This window comes from Opisthorchis viverrini (genome assembly GCF_000715545.1).
Source record: "Opisthorchis viverrini unplaced genomic scaffold opera_v5_110, whole genome shotgun sequence".
NCBI lineage: Eukaryota > Metazoa > Platyhelminthes > Trematoda > Opisthorchiida > Opisthorchiidae > Opisthorchis > Opisthorchis viverrini.
Genome location: NW_008751760.1, coordinates 970,491 through 993,060, shown reverse-complemented (window position 1 = coordinate 993,060; position 22,570 = coordinate 970,491). Strand labels below are relative to the sequence as shown.

The 22,570-nt window shown below is 46.3% G+C and overlaps 4 protein-coding genes across 4 annotated transcripts in view; 1 reads left to right on the top strand and 3 right to left on the bottom strand.

The window, feature by feature from the left end:
- Window positions 1–10,469, top strand: part of T265_13792 (hypothetical protein) — a gene marked incomplete at both ends in the record, with an annotated part of 19,639 nt that extends 9,170 nt beyond the window's left edge. The window contains 3 exons of the mRNA XM_009170540.1: window positions 22–612; window positions 6,462–6,793; window positions 10,337–10,469. Of these exons, the coding sequence (XP_009168804.1) occupies window positions 22–612; window positions 6,462–6,793; window positions 10,337–10,469 (1,056 nt within the window). The remainder of the gene's footprint in view (window positions 1–21; window positions 613–6,461; window positions 6,794–10,336) is intronic.
- T265_05505 (hypothetical protein) lies at window positions 1,613–6,378 on the bottom strand (the record flags this gene model as incomplete). The annotated part of the gene is made up of 3 exons (XM_009170527.1): window positions 1,613–1,711; window positions 5,899–5,955; window positions 6,310–6,378. The coding sequence occupies 3 exons, from the start codon at window positions 6,376–6,378 to the stop codon at window positions 1,613–1,615; spliced, it is 225 nt and encodes a 74-aa protein (XP_009168791.1).
- A 2,151-nt stretch (window positions 10,470–12,620) lies between the features above and the next one.
- Window positions 12,621–12,942, bottom strand: T265_05504 (hypothetical protein; the record flags this gene model as incomplete). Its single annotated transcript, XM_009170526.1, has 2 exons — window positions 12,621–12,857; window positions 12,892–12,942. 2 exons carry the CDS (start codon window positions 12,940–12,942, stop codon window positions 12,621–12,623), a joined length of 288 nt encoding a protein of 95 aa, XP_009168790.1.
- An 8,207-nt stretch (window positions 12,943–21,149) lies between these two features.
- T265_05503 (hypothetical protein) lies at window positions 21,150–21,790 on the bottom strand (the record flags this gene model as incomplete). The annotated part of the gene is made up of 3 exons (XM_009170525.1): window positions 21,150–21,336; window positions 21,368–21,663; window positions 21,701–21,790. The coding sequence occupies 3 exons, from the start codon at window positions 21,788–21,790 to the stop codon at window positions 21,150–21,152; spliced, it is 573 nt and encodes a 190-aa protein (XP_009168789.1).
- Between the last annotated feature and the right edge of the window lie 780 nt (window positions 21,791–22,570).

Sequence of the window (22,570 nt, the reverse complement as noted above, 5' to 3'; positions counted from 1 at the left end):
TCACCATCTGCCGTTCTACAGGACCCAAAAACCGGAATTAGCGTTCTGATGGTGGCTGCTAGTGCTGGTCATACGGAGATAGTCCGCTATCTTCTAGCCGAAGGTGCACCATGGAATGCAGTAGACCGTGCGTACATGTGCGCTGGAGACTATGCTGCAAAGCATGGTCACCAGGAATGTGTTGACGTGTTACTGGATCATGCGGTTATGTCGGAACTGCTCTTGTCGATTACAACAGCTTCGGCAGATAGTTCCAATACGGCCGATCCAAATGTCGCCCAGGGTGTACCAATGGAGTCTGGTGTATTCCACTCATCCGGACCCAACGGGCCACCTCACGAAACTCTGAACGCTTCCTATTTAGCAAGTCGGTTGGAATACTCTGAAGATGGTCATCGTCTAGTGGACAAGGACACACATCTGGCTGTAATGATGGATTGGGAGCGTCCACTCATGGCTCGTCATGCTGCGTGGATTTGTCACGCGGACGCACACCCTGTGACACCCCTCAGTATTCGGGTTCTAAATGTCGGATTTGGAATGGGTATCGTAGATGAGGAAATCCAAAATTACAAACCATCCTCGCATGTGATCATCGAAGCGCATCCGGAGGTAAACCCCACTTTGATCATACCTTTTGTTTTACAAATCCTTGTTGCTATTTAAGTAAGGTTTTCTCTCTCATTAATTTCCCAGCTCTGAATATTGAAGCGAACTTTTCAGCGTTATTTCCTTATCCTCGTAATACAGCACTGATGGTCGGCTTGTTTTCGCCCATCCAGTTTCTTGTTTGCAGTTCAAGGTCGGTGAATAGGATGAGAGCTACTGACCGCACATTCTTTATCTGCCCCTTTATTTCTGCCTGTTCCCAGCACTATGTAAGCCCTCGTACTCTCTAGGATTACACAGCAGCTATGTACTGAAGGAATGCCAGAATTCACTTTCCTGGTTTGTATTGCTAACAACAACAATCTGGTTAANTTCCTGGTTTGTATTGCTCACAACAACAATCTGGTTAATCGTGAAGATGTGAGAAGAACTCATTTTCTTGATCATTATTTCCCCACCATAGGTCGTGTTTTTCTGTTTCTTTAGTCATTGACGCTGGAATAGCCGAACGCTTCTTAGAATGGTTCTAAACATCCCGCAGAAAGTTTACTGAAGCTGATGGACTGATGTACAGTACTCAAACAATCGAGAGGATTGAACGATGTTAGCCACACCCAAATCTCTTGTAAAGCAGATTGCTGTATTTGGAACAAAATAGCACGTAGAAACAAAGAATATACATCCAATGTTCGCTGATTTACTTTGACTTGCTCGTCCATGCCCAAAAATTATTGATTTATAGATATGGAGTCAGGGCTGTTGTGCTAGAGATAATTGTCACCGGGGGCAAAATATCCAAATAGGCTGGGGTTGTGAACTCACAAGCTTTCCGTGACTTGATGAGCGTAAGTCTTCCTGTAGGATCCCCTACTGTTTCCATCTGTTTTTGACCACTATCAAGCTCGTCAACAGCAATTGTGTATTTTTTTCCGGCCGACCATCGAACCAGCCAGTTAGGATTGTAATACTTCACATCCTACCCCCTTCATACTACTAACCTATGTCATATCATAACTGATGTAGCGTTGGTTTTCAGTTTGTTTACTTTCGCTCTATCTTCCATTGATAATTCTGCTTTCTGTTTGCACCATGGCACTGAAAGCTGCTAGTGCGAAAAAGAGAATGAAAAAACTCATTTCACATGACGCAACCCATAGAATTTTTCATGAACAAGAAATTCAGGGCGATTTCATTTGCATTCCTCTTTACTGCCCACTTGGGGCGAGATGGATGAAGTGGTTAGAGCGCGAATTTTCTGACCAAAGGTCCGTGGTTCGAACCCAACCTCAGCCTCTCGACTTCCCCTGTCTAGGCTTGGGCAATCTGGCAGTATTACAGCTCTCCTGCCTCTCTCGTGTGGCATGGCAGTTAGGCACCGAAAGGGTACTACAGCTGAACGATTTTTTACTGCCCACTTAGTCTACAAATAAGTGTTTGTTGCCATAGAAGAGAAAACCTCTTCTTACGCAAAACCATTATGTCAACAATTCCTAAACAAATTCGGTCGTACTGATAAAGTGCTTGTGCCGCGTTGTGCGTGCCACGGGCAACACAGTCGCATTAGAGAAGGTGTCGTTAGACGGGGGATGTAGTACGACCTGCTCACCAGGCACCGTAACGCAATCTGTCTCTACTTTTGGCTCCAGCAGACGACTTCAAGATTGTGGAAGGTCAGTTTTATTCGTTCTTTGTTCCCCTGCATCCGCCATTTTCAACTCTCCACTGCAACGCGGAAACAGAATGGATGAAATCACACGTGAAATTTCCTCAGGCGTACTTGGACTGGTGATGGTGTGCGGCTCATCAGCCAGTCATCTGAAGGTATGCAGTTGCCGTCAGCGTATGAATCATGTTAGTGATGATGTGAAGATACGTCTCCTGTAATGCGTCAGCTTATATAAAACCGGAGCGATTTCCTTTGAGCGTCTTCATCGCCGCGTTATGTGATATTGCCCTCCCCTGAAGCTTCCTTGAGCACAAAAACACTTGGTTGATAATGAAGATCGTCCTAAATAAGGGTGACAGTGCTCTCGATGAAGACCCATGTTTTGAACGAAACACTTTAGTTATAAGGACTCAAGCACACCTTTTCCCTGTTCGCTTGGGATGCATCGACATAACCTCATGACAGCTTCTTTTTCTGGTCTCAGTTACGTCCCCAATAAACCCCAGCCCACGCACTGGATTGCAAAATCAAAACTGGCGTTCCGTTAATGGGTTTTGATTCACGGGGCGAAATCTAGTCTTGCTTCGTTCTGCTACAAGGTCATCCCATTGCGCCCAATATTAGTGCAGTAATGATATACGACACGAGTTTTTTTTCGCGGGTAATCGAAGCCTGAGTCAGACTCGATTTGGCATCGTTCGTTCGTCGCACAAAACGATAACGCTACGTTGTTGAGCGAATATACAAGCAACTTCACAGACTGATCAATGGACTTAATACTGTGTTCGCTGTCATTAGGCCGCGTATACTGCGCAGTTTGGACGCACGAATTAATTAACGCATGCTCGACGAACGCATCTTTGTGACCGTTTTTCAAAGGCACATTCATCGATAGCGACGCCGGTGCTTCAATAGTTGCGATGCTAATGCAAAGACATTTCGTTCACAGCTTCGCTCACCGTCGCCAGTTTGCGACTAAAAGGTATATTGATGGCCCAGGTTGTAATGATGGCTTTTGGTCTGTTCGCTGAGCTGGGCGATCTGGTTTTGAACTTTTCACCAATCACCTCACGCGCAACAACCGCGCACTTCGACCTGAACGCTCTTCCAACTACGACACACTGATGGTGTCATCTTAACTGATGGTGAAACGTTTACGACCAAATAGCCCAGCTCAGCAAACAAACCAACGACCACCACCGCCGGTGAGCAGAACAGCAGGACGAATGACAGCCCCGACTGGTCGTGTGACAAACAGTGATTTGGTCTCCAGAGGCCCGTATCTGATGAGTTAGTCGCTGTTGCGATAAACGATTAGTTTAACCAGGATTCCACCGAAATGCCTCAAGAGTCCAACTCTGGTCGATCGAGTGTGCCAACCGTAACTTGGTGGGAGCAATACACACGAGAATGGTGAATATCAAGACTGTCGCTGCTTTCAACCCTCTCGTCAGGCGGACCTGAACCATTCCTTATCCCATATCTTTTTTACTTCAAAGGTCCTTTTCCGTCACTCCCGTTTATCCCTTGTGAACGCAATGGATGTCTGGTGCATCAAACTCATGACAAAGTGAAGTCAACAGTGAATAACCTGTGGCACTTATATAAACCTGCAGTTCCCGAATTCCCCCCCCCCCAGGTGGGGAACACCGGTTGAGAACCACCGTTTCAAACAGTCTGATTAGCTGAATATCACTCGCTGGTGAAACAAAAACCGGTTGTGCGAAAAAGCGTTCAAATCGGAACGTAAAATGTGGTGAGTATAGTTGTGCTTGTGGATGCTCATTCCAAGCTTGTGGTTCTGTGAGTTGACTGAGAACGAAGATTTTAGGGGAGGGGGGAATGTACAAAACTAATAATTTGTGGTATGAAGCTCAATCACCATACTGCATCTCGTTTAGTGAAAAACTCAGATATGCTATCTCTGCTAAAAGATGCCACTCTCCAACCGCTCTGTACACTAGTTCGGGGCTGACAGATTGTTAGATGTTCAGATTGGTCAGCCCGTGCTTCTGTGTCGTATTAAGAGACCGTCTAAACTACCTGAGTTGGTTCATGGAGACAGAAGCAAGTGCTACCTTCCAGGTAGTACGGTCGTAAAACATAAGGAGGAAAATCTGAGGAATTGGCTTCTTTGAATAGGTTGTGTCGATGCCATCAAATCGCCATGGATTCACAGGTGATTTTGCTCGGAGATCCCAAAACTGCTCATTGAGGATAATAGCCACTCTTATCCCATTATACAGACTCTTCAGTTACCAGCATTAGATTCGTTGGATACAAAGCTGCATGGCGGCTTTGCTGGCCATGAAGACGTCATCTATTGCCTTACCAGGATGTGCTTATACAGCATTCAAGGATTCAGGTCGTGTCAAGTAAAAACCGAGTGCTATCTCCTGTGCCAGTCCGCCAGTTATATCCGGCACGTCACCAAGACACGATCATCGTGTCCACAGGTGCAGTTTTCCTATCTGGGACTGACTGAAAATAGTCTCCCCGAGGGGACGACAACTCGAGTTCTAGGATTCTGTACTTTATTGATCTCTTGCTGGTTGCTGAAATGCACTAAATTGCAATCCCGTCTTCGAATTTGTGGTGGCGAGATGGCCCATTGGTTAGAGCGCGAAGGTCCGTTGTTCGAACCCGGTCTCTGCTTCCCTTGTGAAGACTTGGGCAACCTGACAGCATCCCAGCCCTCGTACCTCCTTCGGGTAGAATGGCGATTTGGCACCGAAAGTGTGCCACAGCTGAACGATACGATTTTTCGAATTTGTTAGCCAGTGACTAGAATGTAAGGTGGACTCACTTTGCCGGTTAGTGCCAAAATTTACTTCTGCACTTTTGTCAGTCTCATTCTGAGGAAAGTTCAAAATCGATGGGAAACTCCAACCGGTAGAAAACGGAACTGCAACATTAAGTTGACTCCTGAAATTTCAGGGAGACCTATCATGTTGGATTATCACACTTCATTCGTCCTGCTTCGATTCCACGTCAATCCTCTTTTCGACAAAAGTACAGTTGGATTATGAAAATGCCCAACCCGACTTGTATCCTTTTCACCAAACCTGGTTGTTTGGCTAACTTCACAACAGCGCACCGCTAAACAAAAGCTAATCTGCTACACTGATGATGATGATACCTCCATTAGTAACGAAATGTTTGCAGTCAAATTGCCGAGCTCTCCTTAGTGGGCGAAACGTTGGGCAATATGTAATCTGTACACTTTGTCGATACTTTTTGCGCAAACGATACCGGTTGTCTCAACATTCTGGACAAAAGTGTGATTGAATGGGGGTCACTTGTCTGACCATTATCAAGTTTTTCACATCTAACAACGCTAGGTTCCGGATGAGTGACAGAATATGGTGGTTGCTTCCTTGTCGCACCTGTCAAATACTCTTTAAACCGTTATTTGATAAAAGTGACAGCTTGTCCTGTCAGTGCAATGGCCGTCGCAGATGATGGATGGCACGGGCTGGTAACTAGCCAGCGCCAAACCACAGGTCATTCAGGTGACCAGCTACGCAGAGTTCTCTTAAGCTCACACTAGCGGTCAAGTTGAGACAACCAGTCGCGCAAGTATATTGATTCAAAACCATGGCACTGTTCTCGAACCGACCCACCTGAATGTTCCCGCGAGCCTGCTCATTTTTGTTACTAATATGCGGACAGTCTATGATCTGGCAACAAAGTATGAAATCAATAATCAGTATACTCAGTCGGCCTAGCAACTGACGCCTCTCTGGATTTGGGGCCACGTGAAGTAACTTCTCAATCAGGCAATCAGTGGCGCTCCTGCATCGAAGCTACTCCCTCCAGTGCATAGTTACCCAAACTTAAATAGCCCGTGCTATCTCCTCCGGTGCTTAATTTTACTTCACTCGCTATTTCATTCTCGACCGGAAGTCTAGCAGTCTAGAATCAGGGTACACTTTATCACATGGTTAATAGTTGATAAACTGAACTGTTGTCACTATAATTCGGACCCATAAACCTGAGTCACCGATGCTGACCATTGGTGAAAGCAAACCTACCACCAAACCCTCTTCTTTCCGATCAAACGGATTAGGATGTCTGAGTGGTTCGATTGTTGCCGCAGTCATCAACTTAGAGATCACACCACTCGATTTGTAGGTTGCTTTTTGTGGTCACCAATGATCGTCCTTTTAATAACATAACGTTTCAGGTTCTGCAACGAATCGAAAACGATGGTTGGATGTCAAAACCAGGTATCCAAGTCATTCGTGGCCGTTGGCAAGATACCGTCCCGACACTTGCTGAGGAAATTGAATGCGGCAAATGCGAGCCGTTTGACGGGATTTTCTTTGACACCTATGCTGAAGACGATATGGACTTGCGTCAGTTCCACAGCTGGCTCCCCAAGTTGCTTCGTCAGCCCTATACAGGGAGCGATGGAGAAACGAAGACCAGTCGATATTCCTACTATAATGGCGTGTGCCCAGACAACGTATTTTTTCACGGAGTCGCCTGTGAAACGATCCGGTTGCATTTGAAACGGTAAGGTTTTGATGGTTGAGATACCGGTAGAAGTGTGTACTGAAAAACAATTTATGTGGTACGAAGCCCTTATTGGACGTAGACTTCTGTCTTGCCCGAAACTGGTCTTCTCGATTTATAGTCTACGGATATCGCCAAATTCGTTTCGCCACCGAATTTGAGTATAGCCAAGCTGATCCATAAACCGGTTCAGCAACTAACAGGAAATTTTCCTACTGTTCTACAAGTGACCGGCATATCGAGATCTCCGTTTAATGTTGCAACCTTCATTCTCAACGTTCTGTTCTGTCACCTTTTATGCTACTCGCGGGTGTGTTGCGTTTTTTTTTCCACTTCACGAAGTGGCTCATTTACTCACAAAAACATCACAATGAAGGTGCACCGTACCTTTGATCCAGATTTATTGTTGGATTGTTAAACGGTTGATGTCATCACCACTATTGATACCTCATCTTAATATCAGTGTGCCATTCATGATCAGACTGGATTTGGCCTGATCAACAGCCACCCAAATCCTCGAACCGCATCACAATATAGCTAGAATATAGGGTGAGGCAGCGCGCAAAGACTCGGTATTTTTCGGGTTCCAGATAATTCATCATTTTCGTTGCTATATTAGGGAACATCTTTGTGACAAGCTATCTTTGTCTTTTTCTTGAGCTTATTTGAACGGAGCCATATCTGTTGACCCTTGATGACATCCCCCATTCTTTTTTGCACCAATACGGTTCAGCAAAAAAGGTTCGAGAATGGTGAATAGCTGGGGAAGATACTTCATATGAAATGGAAAATTCTGCCCCGCCTTCAAAAAAGACACTTAAAAAGACAACTGGTTTCATTACCTTGACGCAAAACGCGTTCCATGCCACCAGAAACACCCGTCGGGATATTTTGTATTCTCATTCATAGCTGATGCTTACTGCTACATAATTTCGTCCGCGAGAACGTTTACGCCCGTTTGCTCTATCGACTTTGACGGTTGTGGAGTGTTCCCGACATGATTTCATCAGTCGTCTTATCCCACCTACTTGTGAATTATTGAACTCACCCAACCGGGTGCTCCAGTCCCCGTAGTCTTCGTCACTAAATTGACCGACGGCCGGCTCAACCACTAATCAATCTCACGAAGAGTACCGCTTAGGGTGCATAAAAAACGTCAGGAACCCTGATTTGAGGTGCCTCCTAAACTGCCTTGAACTTAATGTGGGACATGACACCCTTCTTTTGACTCGGTTGGGCAAACTCACCCTGAACACGTGCATCGCTTCTATGTTTAACTAAATAGGGATAAGGGTAAGATAATTTGGGCACTCGGGCTCCTGTGCTACCAGCCGCGTAGCTTCGGATAGCATGGGAATTCATGTGCGAGCTTCTAACTTGAAGGTTCAGGGTCGATATGGCTTTCGAAACGTCGCAGAATCCCACACTTGGGGCTTGCTACAGGTTGCGTGGTGACTGCGATTTGGAAGGCCACAGCAGGTGGATGCGGCTACCGACTGTTAATAGACATTTAAAACGCAATGCTGTAAGCATTTCGTAGTGTCTCATGAGGATAATAACTAATAAAAATGGGCTTTATAGCAACCTTCAAAACAAATTTCATCAGCTGATTAGGGATTGGTTAGGTCAACCAACCGGAAGAAATGTGATTGTCGATCTGTGAGTAAACTTTATTGAAGAACTCGAAACTACCATTCTCAGTGCATAGAGGTAACAGTTCTCTGAGAAACTCTGCCGAGATGTAAAGAGGAAAGTTTTCCGACTCTGCCATACGGTATCTATGGTTCTTGTAGAGGGACCTTGGTAAAAGGTGATTGCGTGATCACAAAGTGCATATTGATTATCAACTGGGTTCAGTGAGTCCAGCACATTGTATTGCAAAACGCTGACCCACGTAGAACTCTTCTTCAAAGGAGACACAATCACAATACGAACACAATGCCTAGTGGCGGACTCAAGAGTCACCACTACCCTAGGTCAAAGGATACCAACCAATTGAGGATGAATCGTACTATTTACGTAAATGCGAGGTTGACAAAACTTATGCGTGTCCCATCATTTGAATGGGCCAGAAATGATATTTTTCAATTCACCGAATTGAATTTTGGGCGGAGAACAACACAACCATTTGTACTCGGATGTGTGTTCCTCTCGAGCCATCCAGTTTTTTTCCTCTCAGAGTTTACTATCCTTTGAAACCGAGATCCACGTGTTCTCAGGTTCACGAAGGCCCTTGCAATAATTCGATCAAAGCCCTCGCTATGCTCAAAAGCTGCCTGGGGTGCCGTCTAAACTGGCTCGGCCTAAGTGATGCAACACGTCATTTTTGTCACGGTCGCCTGGGGGCGAACAACACGTTGATTGGACAGATGTGCTGCGAGCCGGCTTCGGATTACACGAGGGCATGCACTAATCGGTCTGGTGTGGGCCAATCCGGACCGGGCATTTTGGTTCGGCGCTTCTCACAGCATCCGGAAGCCTCCGTGATGACCCTATAAGTACAGTTGTACTGATTTCTCTCCTTGGGGGACTTTCTCAAGCTGCAGTACCGCCTGCGGCTCACATCAGCTGACCTACCCGATCCATAACCACGTGGTGAACTTTATCGTGGAAGCTTCTATGAGACTTTTCGTCTATTGGCCTGTGTACCTCCGGTCTCCTATTTCTTTATTTCAGACTTCATTAGCCGCTTTTTTCTACTGAGAACGCGCCTGATTGATCGGCTGTTGTATGAGATAACCGCTCACCATAGCAGTGATTCGAGACGTAATTACCAAAACACGGTACACTGTGCAACTTGTAGGCAAAATTGACCTGGAACATTTAGTTTCCCTCTATTCTTTACGTGCAGTGGTCATGTCTTAGGGAGGATGGTGAGAATCCTCACACTTACCATTCTGAGTCGTCCGTATCTGTCAAATTTTCAGTGAACCTTGGGCACTTGAATAGAGTCCGCCCTTTGACAAGGCCACCACCATCACACCACGGCAGTATTGACTTCTCGTGTTCATTTAGCTGTCATCAGACCTCAAGATTCTTAATCATATGAAGGGGTTATGTCAGGGCGCGCCCAGACAGAAGAAAAAGTACATGTGCAGAGAGTGACGCATCCCCAAGGTCACCATCGGTTCGACACGTCCGGAAAGTAGGTGAGTCGGCGGCCCCCACGAAACACGGCCTAGCAACACACGACTAGCGTAGTGGGCCTGAGAATGTTCACGACCGGACCACCACCATTGGCTGTACGGAGCGAACAAGTGAACGACCATATTTGGCCAATTAGTCATCCTATATATTTACGCGGACGTTCTGTATGTTTTGTCCTGGCAATACAGCCGTGTCCCCAGTTCTCTGTCTTCTCCCTATCGCGTAGTCTGGCAGCCTCAGTGCAGGCGTAACCCATAGCTCGGCCACCGCACAATACAACAGGTTACAAATAATGAAATCTTAGTTTGCCGTAAATTTTCTTTCTGGATCCACACATATTTTATAACTGGTATCTTACCCCTGGTTTACGTATCCAACTTCCTATTTCCGTTTCAGGCTCAATCTCGAGTGTATATTTGACCCGATATCCGTGGATGTTTCTGACCCGAAGCTCTGGAAGGACTTATCTCGTCGTTATTGGTACTTTGACACGTATTTTTTGCCCAAATGTACGTTCCAACCGGAGTCATAGTAGAAATGATTCATAGAAGTTCAGCGTGTTTTACATTGGCTGGGTGACTGGTCTCGTTTATACTGATAGATAACCTTGGGGTGAGATGGCCCAAGTGGTAGAGCGCGAATTTACTGACCGGAAGGTCCATAGTTCGAATCCGACTTCCCCTGTCTAGGCCTGCGTATCCCAGCCCTCGTGCCTCCTATTGGTGGCATGGCAGTTAGGCGCCGAAAGGGTGCTACAGCTGAACGATAGACAACCTGTTGGCCAACAAATCAGTGTGGATGGAAGTAACACGACTTGAATGGAATTTATAGGTCGCGGTAGTAGCCACTTCATGAAATCATCTAGTCCGATGCTTGACTGTCCAACTACTATTGACAGCCTAGCTTCTCGGCCCGTTAGCATTTTCTGTTGTGAATGTGTGCTTGGCAACTTCTATTACCAGGTGGCTCGTGCGTATGTTTTTTCAGAATCGGATGGCGCTATCACGTTTCCATCAGTGTTAATCCACGTATGTCTAGTTTATCAGCTGTTATAAAACGGTTTGTAGCCACGTTAATCAATTCCGACTGGGAACAGTTGGAACGGGGCTCGATCCTTATACCTCACGCCTCCCGGAACGATATTCCACTTTAGGCGTCGACCCACGCCGCCTTCGTTCGCCAAATCCCTCTCCCTGGTGGATCAGCAGTTGATCCCTTAGCTCTCTCAAGAAACCTTTTAGTTGACACCACTCAGTCAAGTTATGTCCATCCGACATCCCTGGGATGATGGTCTCAAGTCAGGAAACACGACCTTTTGAATGGGTATTAATTAAAACAGTGGCCAAGTCTAAGCCAACAAACAGAACCTCAAAACTTCAGCGGCGAACCATCTCTCCAGAGGGGCGAGCAGCTTCAATCCGACTAAATTCTGCTTTTGAGTGATGAGCCCAATCCATTTTGCATTTCGACTTCCCCTGTCTAGGCTTGGGCAAACTGGTAGTATCCTAGCCCTCGTGCCTCCTTCGTGCGGCATGGCTACAGCTACAGCTGAACGATTTTTTTATTTCACAGGGTATTCCCCATGTGAGGAGATGATTCCAATCGAATCACAACCCGTGCCAGATTAGGCGTTTTCGTGATCGACCTCACAGATCATCTCTGAATTCGTTGGTCGGAAACTTTTTTGAAGGAATTCAGGATCCAATTAACTAAATTTACAAATCATGTGTTTTAACCCGAGATGACTGAATGCGGGGTAATCACCAATACAGCTGCGATATAAAAAGAAGGGAACATCGATGGCGCCTCGGAGAGAGCAGAATTTACTACGCTTGATGCACCACATCGCTACTATCAACATAGAATCTTAAATGTAGCCGACTTTCAGTGAATTGTTTGGGGGCGCAGATTAAAACGTCACAGATTGGTGATTGCATTAACATGCTGAGAGATTGATTTGATTACACACTCCCATTGAATAAGCACTCGACACCAGAAGCACCATCCCGGTACAATGCATGACGTCACAGTGGGATGACAGAGGGGAATAGAGGATGTTACGGAAAGCTTGGATGCTGTTCACCTGTCAGGATTCGGTTAACGTGACACTCCATGTGCTTGGTCTGATATACTGAATGATATAGGGGCTAAACAAATAGAGGTCTTGTGTGCGTGCTTCGGAGGCACGGCAGAAAGGAGAGACAAGGCTTCAGTACGGGATGACTTGCCAAATTTACTGCAACGTGGGTCAGGCCTTTTGAGTTTAGTAAGGGATACTTTATTTTTCTGGGCGATAGTTTAGACACCGAACAATGGACCTAATAGTCTGACCTACTTGACTGCAAGCTGCTTGCCTGGCCCGGGGTTGTTGGGAGTAAGGCATAACCCTCTGAATCCTAATGGGTCTGCGCACAACAAGTGTCTTCTGATCAGCACGAGACTGGTTTTAAAAGCATTTCGACCGTATTGAATAATGCCCCGGCAGTCACGATCAACTGTTGTTCGTTCATAGCGTGCGGTTTTCAGAGTCAATCTTTTCTAACCCGTCCTTACTCTAAGGAAGCCGGCGTCGATGCTTCTATACATATGGATGTGCTGGTTCCCATAGTTGTGATACACTTCTTCGGTAGGCTGAACATGCGTAGTACATATCAAAACCGCTACATTCTGCCAAGCTTAATTAGAAACTCATTATCAAGTAAATGCGGATAAGCTGCAGCTGGGCAACACCTTCCAAAAAGGTATTCAAAGGGGCAAAGACTTCTACCATAGCTGTTTTGGGTGCGCTACCCGCAGTCTTCGATAAAGCATGTTTCTGACACGAATCCAACTCATCTATCAGGGTATTTGGAGTGCATTTTTCCACATCTTGAAAACTGGAAGTCTCGGAGCAAGATTGCGCTTTGGACTTGCAAAACTGATGTCGAAGCACAGGATCGCTTCCGACTTACTCGAATTGAATTGTGTGGAAAGTCGTCTAGTAACAAAGTAATGCCTCCCATTCAGTCTGGATGTTATTTCGGCAACCAGATTTACTCCCTGGTGTACGAATTCCCCAATGCTGTCACTGAAGAGGGAGGCACTGACATATCCCATGAACTGGGGGGAACTTCAAGCACAATGCATAGGGTTACTGAGAACTCTTCGACAGACCATGGCCGGTTCCGCCCAATTTTGGTAGATGATAGGTGTATTTCGCGGATATCGTTTAATTTGGGTCCAAGTAGAAAGGAAGTTCATGGAATGCGTCTACTCGAATCGCAATAAGAAAGACGAAACCGGTACTGTTCCTTCAAGAACTAATACTGCGATATCTCAAATATTCTACCAAGTGAAACATGAAGCAACCTTGGCGAAATATACTCATTTGTATACCACTGCGGTTGTGACAGGGGACCTACTTGGAAACCAGCTGAATTTCTCGTTTGTGATGTTTTTAATGGGCTGCCGAAGAGTTTACATCAAACGTATGAGTAATGATTACATATATGCGTAGTGCAAACTTCGTTCGGCACATCCGTTTGAGGAATGTCACGGACGAGAGATTCAACTGAGTCTTCCGTTAAAACCAAACCAGTGTAGAAACTTACAAGGAAAAACCCACTTGCAGACTCTGCGAATCCAATAGCATGGATCTGGACCAAGAATTCGCTTTGGCAGCGTGTGTCGTGCTCTTCAGTCGTCACCTCGGAGACAGCAACATCAGTGTGGATACTAACGCATCACTGCCTTGCAGCCACAAAGGTGTTTTAATTGTACTTAAGGCATTAAAGTGGAAAGAGGGGACTAAAGAATGACCTGGTGTTGGTCTGTTTTATTCTGAAGTATCTGAGGTGTCTACACCCTTAAGCACTCAGTCAGACAATCTGGATGGGAACTGACAGCACGGACGCCACTGATGTCGATTGGTCATCATTGGTCGCAATGTCTCCAGCCAAGTACAGCCGAAAGAGAGGTCACGGGAACCCCACTCAAGAAGACGGACCGCAACAATAGTACCTAAACTTCTCGTAATCTCTTTCACACTCTCCCACCAAGATATACGGCTTGCGCTATTCTGATGAAGGCGAAGGAAGAGAACAAAACTTGTCGGTAGACGAGTTTTCGGCATGAGTAGCATGTGGCCAAGCTGTAGCAGTTGATCGTGCGGTCTAAGTCGCTTCGTAACGTAACGTACCGTGTTTAATATACCGGCTATCTGGTCACAGTTATGCAATACGCTCTGTGGCTTGCGTCGCATACACTGCGGTTAGGTGTCGCAGTATCGAAGGGGGCTCGTTACGTTAGGTCTTTAAACTTGTGGCAGTCACTTTGGGTAATCTCTTCTGCTTGGGTCCAAGTACCACGTTCACATCCTCGTACTGGGCTGTGCGAGTGAGACGATAATCAACGACCATTTTTGAATAAGTCTGGCGTGTCCTCACTTGAGTCTTCAGCTTGACAAGGGGCTTGTTACGTTAAGTCTTTAAACTTGTGGCAGTCACTTTGTATAATCTCTTCTGCTTGGGTCCAAGTACCAGGTTCACATCCTCGTACTGGACTGTGCGAGTGAGACGACAATCAACGACCATTTTTGAATAAGTCTGGCGTGTCTTCACTTGAGTCTTCAGCTTGACAGCGTTCCTGGACAGGTCTCTAGCATCCAAAACAACAGCTCGAACTGAACCAGCCAAATGAGGACCGTGGGTGGTAACTGGGCTGTAATTGGATCTACTCCGTTCACTGATCTCGACAAGTGCTATTGTATTTTAGGCCTCATCTATTCTGTTCGATTACTCTGCTAAAAATTTACCTTGGATCCTGTTTCGCAGTCTAGCTGGGGCAACTTCCTCGCTGCGCCAGCCTCTACAATTTCCTGAGCACCCTTTCGACAGTGAAGCATCGGTGTTGAACACTGATGTCATGCTGTCGATGATGATGAAGAAGCACCCTTTCGTACGTCTCTGTATGAGATTCTCGTTTAATTTGACTACAAAGCCATCACAGTGCATGCTGCAAGCCCGAGGACAACGTTCTGTATCATGTCACATCGAAGCCCGCTCCCACCCACGGTACCTTTAGCTTGGTTATTCCTTCCTAGCTACATTTAGTCTTGTAGAGTCCCTTTTTAAGAAAGGTTTGGAGTTTGTCCAACCAGTGTTCCAAAAAGTTTTTTTTACTGCTAAGCGATAAGTTTGTTTTACTCGTTGGACGAAACGTACACTGGATTAACGCATGATCCAGTTGGTTGCAGTCAATGAATCAGTAGGGCTTCATTGTTGCTCCTCAGGAGACACCAGATGGTTTAATCGTGCTACCTGCACCTCAACTCAGTACTTCTGAAAAACGCTTGGTATCCATGATTATTACGTCTTGTATCTCAACTAAACATTACCACCAATTCCTGCTTCCCACCGAGGTAACGTCTATCCCAGGATTTGTGAAACCTAGTAGGCTGGTTAACTCTTGGTGTTTCCCACTCAGTCATTGCTCGAGTATAAGCAGAAACTAATAGGGAAAATTAGTATATCGACTAGCGGCGACTGAACGGCGGAACAGAGACGATTGTTTACGAATATCCAATCAAGCGATGCTTCGGTCTAGAAACTGAGAGATACGTAAACACCGGTAGGGTGTCCCGAACCAAAGCAATCGATTCATGCAACAGAGACCGCGTTCATATTTATGGGCTACCTTACACAGCATAATCGCCTCATGTAACCAAAAAGGTAGGATGGCGTATGTAGCCCGATTCATCAAGACATGGCATACTTGCTCCAGAACTATGCATTTTTAACCTGTATATTTAGACCAGAAGGCTAGACAAGTTTAATACCACTACAACTGATTGTTCATGGTGCTCGACCTTCGTTTCACGAGCTCGTTCGTTCTTTAAAAAACCCATCCAATCCAGTGCACACACGAAGACAACTCAGCAGCATCTGGATAAATACAGCTCCTAAAGCATCTGGGGTGGCGAAATAACTTTCAGAAACAATCACTGATTATTTCTCAGTATGTCGAAACCAGTGGCACCGACATAGGCACTCCGTAGGACGATCTGGAAGGGCTGTTACATTGAAACCTGGAACTGAAATTTAACGTTGAAACGTACCACCGGACACGGACCGTCTGGTTTCCGCGAGGACCTGTATTTGTAAATGTTTCCACGAAGCAAAAAAAATGCTTGCTATTTCCAACTTTCAGTGCAGCACTAGATATTTTGACGGCGTAATTCTTCATATCGATGAGGCAGTGAACCCACCAAACGTCCTAGCACCCTTCACTGCGACAAACCTGTGTACACAATTCACCGCACAAATCGATTGAAAACATGGTCACCTTATGCCATGAGCACATCGTTATTAAATGCTTAACATGACTCAATAGGATGTGGAGGTTATGGAGCAGATCCAAATTGAGTACTAAGCGACTTTATAGCGGATCGTACCCGCCTGTGAAGGGCATTGTCACTGAGCTGTGGTGACACTTAGACTGCATACTAAAAGTCGCTCAGCTGTAACACACTTTCGGTGCCTAAGTGCCATGCTACCCGGAAAAAGCATGATGCAGATGTCGGTTCAATGCTTCACGGGCTGCCATAAGCCGCCACAAGTGACGCCAGGAGTCATCTTATGACGGGGGTCAAACCGATCTTTTTGTGATTACCTCACTCAATAATGTCCTGTTTTTGGATCTCTTTAATTGTTCGGGACAGTCTCATCTTCCCAAAGGCTGGTAAATAGATCGGACTTCACTCTCACTCGGACCAGGAGCTCGATCACAGATATCCGAGGTCGTAGGGGGTTACAGGTTCATGGTCCAAAGTTCCAGCGCAGTCCGACAATCCAAATGAGTAGCAGCTGATAACCAAGATTGTTTTTCAAAGTGCACGGCCCAACGATCAATGCATCCTTCATCACCAGTTTGATATTTGATGGTTCTAGTCATGGGCGGCTTCTGGGGGTCGGTCCTTCTGGGGCAATCTCCGGACAGTACCGGGTTTCTGGGTCTTTTACATTTCTTTACTCGTCCGTGTGCACCAGGTATCCGCCTTGTACGCACGTCTGGTTTCATTTGACGCCTGATATTCGTCAGGCTGAGTTACACTCGGAAGCTCGTAAACAGAAGTAGGTAAGGAAGATACGGTTTTGCTAAATGCCTTTACTTCTATTCCACTGCCGTCAAGCAAAATACTACAATATTCAGCCAAAATCATCAGCTCATATACTGTCTGGCTGCAAGACGAAATTGGATGCGGCACAAGGCCGTGTATATTGTGCTTTTGCGCTTCAGCACGCCGGTCCTCTCTTCGGTAAGAGATCAAAGTGCCGCAGCCGCTCTGTATTCACTCTTGCCTGCTTCAAAATCTCAAACTGGCCGTACTAGGCACCTTCCCCCAACACGCAATGGAGCATCATCCTATGTGGTCAAATAGCGACGGTACCTAGTCAGTAGTGTAGCCATACAGCGCACTGAAACAAGCGATTCAACCACAGGCGTACACTTCGACCCATATATAACGTGCAAGCACTGCATGCAAAGTGACGGAGTCATGTTTTGGCGTTTGCACTGATCTCAAGCTTTCAGCTTGCCGTGGTGGTCGGGCTTCAGTGTTACAATGATCCCGTGGTTGGAACTGCATTCCACAGACTGTCAGGAATGAAGAAGGGGAGAAGCCAGACAAAAAGCAACGACACCCCGTATTACGAACAACCATAGGGCGGGGTTGTGAGCGTAACATCGTAGTCCTCTGCGATGTGAGTGCGAAGGCAATAAGGTTTTTACCCAAAATGACTAATATATCCATATTTATGGGAGCTGTGATGCCGCGTTCACCCGTGATAGGTTTGTTTACAAAAGACCGGCTCCGAAACCCGCACAATTCGATCGTTCAAGAGTTGACTGCCAGCAAATTACCTACTGTGGTCGAAATACGTTTGAATAGCCATCGCCATCATCATGGACAGCATGACATCAGTGTTCAACACTGATGCTTCGCTGCCGATGTGTCCTCAAAACAGCTGTTTCGTGAACTAACATCCAGAGTGAGATACGTACGTTACACCCCATTTAGCCTCGGACTAGGCTACTTACGTCTGAGGTTTAGACATTGGCTCTGTGGCAGGACCCACCGAGGGAACCCTAATAACCCGCCTTGTATGTCAGGATCTTCAGTCAGAGGCTGAGGGTCGTTATCTCGAACAAACCCTTATTCTGGGGATGGGCAACTGGCAATTATCATTCGCCTTCCAGCGCTTCATTCACTGGCACTCGCCCACAGACCATCACCACCCATCAAACTGTGCGCTGCGATTAATTCAGCTGCCGATCACCTAACCACTGTTCCAAATAATTATTAAGCCTGATCCATGCTGCCTTCAATGTCCTTACAATCTGCCAAACTTGGCAAGTCATCCCTTATTGAAACTTGGCTTTCCTTTCTGTCCATATATGTTGTGCCCCCGAAACACGCACACGAGACCTCAATTTGGTTAGCCGACATTTCGTTCAATGTCTCCGGCCAAGCATACGGAGGGTCCCGTGAGCCGTACTCTGGGTGAACAGCACCCCAGCTTATTGTAACATCCTTCAATCCCCTCTGATGTCATATTCTGTTCAGCTCTCGGTTTGCGTCACTCTGAAGTGGGCACGGAAGCATCCGTTGTCTCGGCAGGCGGTAACCCGGTACATGTAACACATGGACCACCCACCTCAGCAATGCAACACTGGATGTAATCTTTGAGTGAAGTACTGTCTGTTTCATCAAGAACCCGTTTCATGGCCATCTCCGTGCGAATTCACTGGTTCTACCTATAGTTCTGAGACAGCAGTGATCGTAGACCGGAGGAATTCTCAGGCCCTCCGCCCGATGTGGCCATGTCTCGCAGCCGTACAGCAATACAAGCCACACAAAAATGATATACGCGTCCCATGAGACCTGACAGTACGCAAGTTTGGCAAATCGGCAAACACATTTCCAACCTTCGAGACTTCCTCTGTCACACTACCGCCAGAGCTAGTGCAAATTCCGAGAAATGTACAGAAATTCGCTTCTTTCAGTGTCTCTCTTTGGGTGCTCTGAGGCGTGGCCCAAAACTGTAAGTCCTGCGGGATAGCTTGTCAACTTGCGGCCGCAAAGCATGTACCTTGGTCGGCTTTTCAAGTATCGTCTATGCTTCCTGCTCGTTTTCAAGACCGAGAACAATGTCGTTTGCATTTTCCAGGTTGACAAAGGTAGGTACCATCAACTTATCCGTTAAGGACCGCGTTTACAATGCCACAGTGCGATCCATATTATTTGTGAGTCTGAAACCTGGAGGGATGTCCAAAGCCTGTTTGACGAACGATGCCTTCGGAACGTTACCCGAGTCTGATGGGAACCCCGGATCTGATACCGAAGTGCATCAATTGATTTCCGGAGTAGATGACGCATTCAGGATAAATGAACCGATTCTACCCCATAGGTTGCACTGGTTTGGTCACGTTCCCCGTATGCCAGTTGTCCGACTTCCTCGAACAGCGACGTGAAGGGTGGGAACGAGCCAGACGAAGTCAAACAATGACTTGGCAGCAATGTACGAGCTCAGCTGCACTGGTCATTGCTGTCTCCCTCGATGGGGACCCAAGGAGGCGACACATCGGTGGCTAGAGATATGTTCAGATACTGCCTAGTTGCGCCCTAGATGGCACTCGTGAATCCAAGCCATTGCCTTCAAACTAAGTGATACTGCCATTGCCTCCAAACAGCGGTTATGTTTTCCCTGATGTCCTACTTCCGGTGAACGGAAATTCACCAGTCGCAAGCAATGTAATCTCGGTAGATGGTTCACAGCTGACCAAATGAAGCTGGACTGTTTGACCTGCTGGTCTGTATTGAGAAATGTCATGTCGTTGCAAAGATTCACCCAACCTAACTCCCACCCCATAATTGACCCCGAACACCCACCTGGCAACACGTATTCCTAATTTGCATTCACCGAACTGAACTTCAGTTGTTGCTCTTCAACCTCACCCGACGGCTCTCGCGACCTTTCAGTAAACTTTCTAAACCAGTGTGCGTCTCTTCGTTTGACATTTCGATACCGACAACCAGCTGCACGGTAGACGAAACGATGTGCGTTCCCATGTTATTTCATTTTTCTGAAAAAGATTGAAGATCGATCAAAGGAACCCTATACAAACAGAAGGCCTTTATTAGGTATTTGCAAGGCTCATGAAGAGCATTTTCCTGTCTCAGCTAACTGCTCCACAATACTGAAGCTAAAGCACACACCCGTTACGGGACTAGAAAGTCAGTAAACCATCTGGCTGACAACCTTTCCGCGCTTAGTTACCATACCAACAGAGGAAGCAGGGGAGCTGGGATACTATCAGGTTGCCAGGGCCTAGACAGAAGTCTAGATACAGAGGCCGGGTTCGAACCACGGACCTTCCGGTCAATATATTCGCGCTGTAACTAGAGTCCTCTCGCCCCCCTCGTAGCTGAGCTAGGAACTGACCTTTGTAAGAATAACCACTTGCATGAGCAACAGATGTTCGGATGTTGCCAACGATAGTCACTTTGGCCGTTGTCAGACGCTGCACCATCGTGTTTTTCCGCTTTCCATTTTAGTCACGGAAACACTTCGAGATGCATAAAGCACGGCTTACCCTTACATTGACTATCATCCTACTCGGGTATCACATTGTTTTTACTTCCTAACCTGGCCTCATAGCATGTGCAGTGCAACATGCTCCAAAGACTTTCCGTAAAATCTCTGTACTCTGAACTGAGGAGACCATTTTACGGACATCCACCTCCAGAAGTCAATAAATAGTTCTTCCTACACAACTACGGCTCCTGGTTGTTTCGTTAGCTCTCAAATCAGATAACCAATATCAGAAGACGTGTCCAGTTAGAGCACATTTGGCAAATAGCAGTCCAACTAAGTTTGCAGCCACCAAATCCAAAGTACCACACATCACATAATGATGTGTCATTATGTTCACGAACTGTGATAAGTTAGCTCCTACCATCCATTCCAAAGTACCCTTAGTCCTGGATGGAAGAAAGGCGATAAAAAGAACCTACGGGACTCGTCATTTTGGGAAAGGGATATCCTGTTTTGCCCAGAACACGGGTTCAAAGAACAAAAACAGATGGCCTGACGTTGTTTAATACCAGAAAGTGGTCAAGTTCGGAAATACTGTGAAAGTAAGTACATTCATTCTGCAAAAGCCACCACCATCATTGATCCTTTTTAGCAGAGTCCAACTCTTTGATCATCTTGAGCACTGCTGCGTTATACAGATCGGAGCGCAAGGTTCCTTTGGCGTCGAAGAAATCCGCAACACAACGGTCGAGTGAAGCGACTTTCGACTTATTGGTTTTTCCATAGGAGACTATCAAGGAGAGGTGATAAGTCGGGTCATACCTAAAATACATTTGAAAAGGTTACACTTTACTTTTCCATGTGAGAGGAAAACTGCCATGTGTCCGGTGGATCCAAACCAGTGGGATCCATCTTTTTACCGACGTAAAAAATATTTCTCTCCACATAGAGAACGTACAACGTGATGATACCGGAGAGGATAAAGTATATGATTACGCAAACGACTAGAACCATCCGAGACTGTGGATGAGGATATAGATAGTCCCAGAGTAACGCGACCGCTGCAACAATCACAGATAGTGTGCATAACGCTAAGCGCCCGTCGAAAAGTGCGTGATTCTCGACCAAACCGTGTTCCTTGGACATGAGCTAAAAAATTTCTGTAAAACGGAAAGTACGGACGTACGGCTTTCGTTGCATCATCCAGAGCATTTTTCACGGCCGTAGAATGCCACCGATTGACAACAATTGGGTCAGGGTTCTCGTCTTTCGACATATTTCGAAATGCGCACGTCTGTGACGGGGCCTCTTCTGTCAGAGCTGCCCTTCTGGTTGATGCACTTAAACCACGCGAGACAGATGGTGAAAAGGTGGTCGCTGCAGGTCTGCTTAGCCCCTTAATCAGGAGGCGTATGTGCTACTAGGTTGTAATAGTTAAAGGTTCTAGGATCATTAGGCTCAGATGTCTTGTTCTTTCCCTTGCTATATCGCGTTTTCTTCCAGTTGGTTTTTTCCAGCTTGTCGATCCAGTGAGGCATTGTCGTCTTGGTGGCGGGATATCGGAGCCAGTAGTGACGTTTGTGGCTGGTGCATCCCTTGGTTGTTACTTTGGGACTATTTAGTCTGTAGTAGGGGAGGAGTGCTACCGTCTCTTGTGTAAAATACACATTAGAGTAAATAGAGTTTGAGGTCGATAACTGACCTAGGAACAGAAGGGCAAGGTAGACTTCCCTTTACCTTTTCCGCCCTGATCTTTGTTGTCTTGGTTCTTTTTATTCTATTTTAATCGCTTATTTTTCTTTCCCTTGATTTTCGTTTTCCTGCTTTGCAGGAAAGGTAAACGAAACAGTGGTAGTAAAAACAGGCCTTCGCGTGTATAGGTCTGCGGTGAACTCCGAAAGGAGTTCACACTGTACGATCCATCGGTAGGATGTTGCGAGTAGAATTTATCCAGCCGATATTTGGAATCGGCAGTTTTTAGCATAGGAGATTTCCGCCTCAAGCACATTCCTGGTCCTGACACTCTCCCCTAGATACTATGTATAGTAGGCGGCGG